The sequence below is a fragment of the Saccostrea echinata genome, unplaced genomic scaffold (genome assembly GCF_033153115.1).
Source record: "Saccostrea echinata isolate AGI-Se365-2 ecotype Australia unplaced genomic scaffold, CSIRO_AGI_Sech_v1 ptg000034l, whole genome shotgun sequence".
Lineage (NCBI taxonomy): Eukaryota > Metazoa > Mollusca > Bivalvia > Ostreida > Ostreidae > Saccostrea > Saccostrea echinata.
In genome coordinates this window covers 2,728,895-2,733,802 of record NW_026889783.1, presented here as the reverse complement: position 1 = coordinate 2,733,802, position 4,908 = coordinate 2,728,895, and the positions used below count along the sequence as shown (strand labels likewise).

At 33.8% G+C, this 4,908-nt stretch overlaps 1 protein-coding gene across 1 annotated transcript; it reads left to right on the top strand.

The window, feature by feature from the left end:
* The first annotated feature begins 2,641 nt into the window (after positions 1-2,641).
* Positions 2,642-3,328, top strand: LOC133199377 (ras-related protein Rap-2c-like). Its single transcript, XM_061335183.1, has one exon. It carries the CDS (start codon positions 2,642-2,644, stop codon positions 3,326-3,328), a length of 687 nt encoding a protein of 228 aa, XP_061191167.1.
* Positions 3,329-4,908: the final 1,580 nt, after the last annotated feature.

The window sequence follows — 4,908 nt, the reverse complement described above, 5'->3', positions numbered from 1 at the left end:
TAAATAAAAATACAATTTTAAAAAATACCTCGATACAAGTTTATGTGATAAATTTGTGCGAATTTCAAAAATGAACAACATTCGATAATCATAAGAATTGCTGTTTATTTATATTTATTCCCCGTCACTAAATAACCAGATAGACAAAACTTCAGCAATCTTCTATGACCATTGCAGTTACTGAACCTGAAGGTGTAAATTAAACATTGATACATTTTTTGTACTTTACAATGATGTGCATTGAAGTTATGAAATTTTTTGTTTGAATGAAACATTAATTGAACTTTCTTTTGAACGTTGTTTGTTACATAATAATTAAAAATATGTTTAAAGGATAAAGAAGAAAACGATTTTTTGTAGCGGAAAGTGGGCGGGCAAACGCCAGTCTGCCCAGTGAAGGAGAGCCCTGGATTGTCGTAAATTTTCTCACATGCTTCAGTCCAATATCTGTAGAGCAGGTACTCCATAAATACAATAGCCAATCAGATTGGAGTTTTAGTCTACATAAACACCGGGTTACCGTGTTCGATCGGTACACGTGTTATGATAACTTCAATAGACATGACAAATACATACTTGAAATTAAGTAGATAGTGAATTCTACATATTAAAACAGGAGTCTCTCACTCTGTCAACAAAGATACAATGATGCACATTGAAGTAGTATTTTTTTCGTTTGAATGGAACGTTTGGGTCTTTCTTTTCGAATGTCAATTGTAACATAATGGCACGTCCATTTTTTATGCCCCCGTATCGAAGGGTATACGCCTATCTCTGAAATGTAAAAGAACGAAAAAGTAACATGCTCCGTGAAGCATGTTTTATCTAAACAATTTCGCTGTACATTTTCTAAAGATCATCGGAAAACACCAAATTTTTGCATATTGATTGGAAAATACGTATAGTTTTTACCTGCAGAGTTTTACTGATTTCATGCGAATAGAGCGCTCACAATAGAACTTGTCCGCGAACGTTTCTAACAAACTTCGTATAGTTTTTGCCCTATCCGTCCGTCTGTCTGTCTGCCTGTCTGTTTGTTCACAAAAACATTAACATTGCTCATAACTTTTGATTGGTTGGAGCTATGGCTTTCATATTTCACATGTGTATTCCTTGTGACAAGACCTTTCTTTGGGTAACATCATATTTGACCTGTTGACTTTGAAGTTTGACTCAGTTTTACAAATTTTACCCAACTTTACCCCTGGCCATATTTTTTGAACAGTTGGTGCTAGGGCTTTCATACTTCATACTTTCATACTTTAAAATTTAACCTTCGCTATAAGTTGCCATACGGGGGCATCACAAACACATTTTTTTTTAGAAATGACAAATCAATATTCGTCACAATGATTAAGACACCCCACTCTCTGAGACTAGCAACTGGGAATTTTATGAAATTGGGGTCACAGACGTAGAAATTATCTACATTAAATTATATGCAATGTCTTTGCTCAAACTTTCCTCTGGTCTGTTTCCGTTTTAAAATGATGAAAACCTACAATTTCAATGTTCAATATATATCTAAGGAGGGTAATAAATTGTAAATTATCGTGGAACATGTTCATAATCTGGAAAATCGTGGATATGTATGAAATTTATGCTTGGTTTCATTTCAATAGCCTGTCCTCGGGAAAACATTTTTCACACAATTTGTTTATTGTGATGTATTTTTAGATCCTTGATTATTCTCAAGATCCATGGTAACACATGTCCTTTTTAAACCTTATGAAAAGAATGAACTAAATATGTTACACACATTTTTAAAAAAAATATTCTGACATTCTCCAATACCCAAACTTAACATCTTTATCTTAAAATAACCAGAGAAGGTTATTGCCGTGTTTTTTAACTAAAGAAAAATTATGCGATAATCACACTAATCACAAGATTCATTTATTTGTTGAGAAGAAGGAAGTAAATTGATTGAAGATCAGAAAATCATCATACCTTTACAGGGTCATATTTCATACAACTCCATAGTCTAGTAGTGTCTGCAGCCAGGCAGAATAAACAGAGACCAATCGAGTCCACCGAATCAATACTTCTATAAATATGAGGAGGATCGTAGCCTCTTTACTTTCTCCATTGACAGACCGCTGCTCTCAACACATGTAAGTATCACTCGTGTTTGTTACTCACATTCTCTTTTACACATTTTCTTGTTTAACTTCAATATAGGAAAAACTTTGCAGAAATTAATTAGAACATTGCAGTATTAATATCACTTGTATGCTTGTAAACTTTTTTAGAAAATATATAATATTCATTTATCACCTTTACCTTATTTGTTTTATATTTCAATATGCGAGCACAAAATTCAGAGTTTTGAAACTTTATAAAACAATACTTCCGCACAACTACTTCTGTGTCAATTAAGATTTTAAATGCAGCTCACCTTATTAAAAGATGAAATTAAACATTTTTATAAAAACTGAAATACTTTTATCATTGAAAATTCATCACATGTTCTAATCAAATACTTATCTTATACAAAGTACCAGGACGAAAAACATTTTTAAAAACTCAAAACGGTATAAAAAAAAATGCTTTAAAGACTCCTGTTACTCATGTAAAATTATATATATCCTACTTCTCTGTTGTGCACATTTATTTTTATTTTGTTTCAGATAAATATAAAATGAATGCTTTTCACAAGAAAGGTCGATCACAAAGTCTGCCTAACTGGAACGGCGACGACGATAACAAATTACATTATAGACTGACCATCATGGGTGCCGCCGGGGTGGGTAAGAGCTGCATTATCTCCCAGTTCCTGTACGATCGCTTTATAAGTGAGTACAAAGAAACGGTGGAGGAGTTTCATCGCCGAGAATACACCGTGAACGGCCGAGACTTAGTTCTTGACATTCTAGACACCGCTGGTGCACATTCATTTCCGGCCATGCGCAGACTGGCTATTTCAACGAGTGACGCATTTGTTTTGGTTTACTCATTAGACGATGAGTCTTCGTTTCAAGGCGTGAAATATTTGCGAGACATAATCTTAAGTGAACGAAAAGGTGAACATGTACCCATAGTCGTCGTTGGAAATAAATCGGACATTTCAGATGAGAAGAGAGCCATAATGCGTCACACAGCTGAATCCATCGTGTGTTTTGACTGGGGTAATGGTTACATTGAAGCTTCGGCAAAAGACAATATCAATGTTGTCGGAATATTCAAAGAAATTTTGAGACAGGCCCATGTTGAGCTGAGTAATACGCCACTACCCAAGAGGAAACGCTTTGGCTCAACGTCGTCAGAGGGTTCTGACATTTCTTATAGTTCGGAGACGAGGAAAAGAAATAGTTGTGTTATTTCGTAGCCTTCTTCGATATCATTCCTTTTGTATTTTGTGAAAAAAAGTTATTTATTAATAAAACTTGAAAAAAATATTGCATCTGAGGAAACTTGATTATCATGTCTGATTGACCGTATATTCCTGCATAAAGAGAATGCCGTGAATATAAAATACTAGTATATTTTTAAAAACAACAAATTGCGTTCGTGTTAGATGTACTTTCATTTTACCCTTTGCCCAACACAAGGCAGAAGAAGAGGCCTGGTTAGTCTCCTTCTTTCAATGAAACATGACCTTAATTCTTTTTAAATTGATAATTACAAAATAAGTTATACACTTTGACACAGTAAATTTTCTTGAATTCTGTGATTTGATGAAATGGTATCTCAATGCAAAGGTATTAAGAATTCTAAATTTTGAAAGCAGACTGTAAAGATAAAAATCATAAAGTGAAAATCCATCCTTTGTATGAAATTTACTCATTTAAGACTTTATAGTTCTATAAATCTATAGTGCGACATTGACTCTTTTAGAAATACTATGCAAGATAAGTTAAATATTTACTTTCATTGTAATTTCTTTATGAAATCCATCAGAAATGTACAACGTTCAAATATCTATAACACACGCGAAACGTTGTCACCGCGCGGTAGAATACACAGTAAGAACTATATACATTTTCAATATCTAGGAACACCAAAATGTAAATTGTTTAAACTCAATTTAATGAAAAACAATTACCCTGTTAAATTAACGTAAAACACAACAGCTGTGCGTTTAAAATCAATTTGTCATTTTTTTTCTCGCAATGTTCATTTGCGTTATTTAACTTTCCAACGTCACAAACGGCTCTTACGTCTATTAGGCACACCAGTTCTGAAAGGCGCTAAATTCATAATAAAGATTGAAGAAATAAACAATTATGAAGAGAGAAAATTAGAGAATGTAAATATAAGCATTGAATTCTTATTTTTGGATGTCGTCGGTCCTATAACACACCTGGCCGTGCCGACAAATTAACATACCACGCTAACGCGCGGTATTCAATTTGTCGGCACGGCCAGGTGTTTTATAGGACCGACGACATCCAAAAATAAGAATTCAATTCTTAAATATAGCCTGAGAGAGTGCATATGTGCATGGAACATAGTTATTTTAATTTCATCGAAAGAAATCTAATCACATTTGCTGCATTTAGCGTATAGGTCTATGTGCTTTTGTATTGGCTAATACCTTTGTTAGAGTAAGGCAGGATTTATATATCATTTATACTTTTGCTAGAAACCGCCTCTATCCTCATTATGTTCCCGTTTCAGGTCTTCGTTTACTAGTTAACGTGGTCTTTTCTTTGGTATATATCAATAAAACACTTTTCTAGATCATGGGTTAAAGCTGTAAATGTATCGTTTTTTAGAATCTGTGTCTCTTTTGCTCTTGTCAGTTATATGCATCACTTGCACTCAAAAGGTCATAGACAAAAGGCTTCCTCGTGCGTCGACGAAATAAACAGAAATTTCATCTCGCTGAGGGAGCAATATGCCTTTAAATTTATTTCTACAGAGAATTCATGAAGAAAAGAAATTCCAGAACATCAGACTCGTCTC

What these genes read in the sequence shown, in the direction of transcription:
- LOC133199377 (XM_061335183.1), top strand. Translation starts at nt 2,642, where the DNA reads ATGAATGCTTTTCACAAGAAAGGTCGATCACAAAGTCTGCCTAACTGG.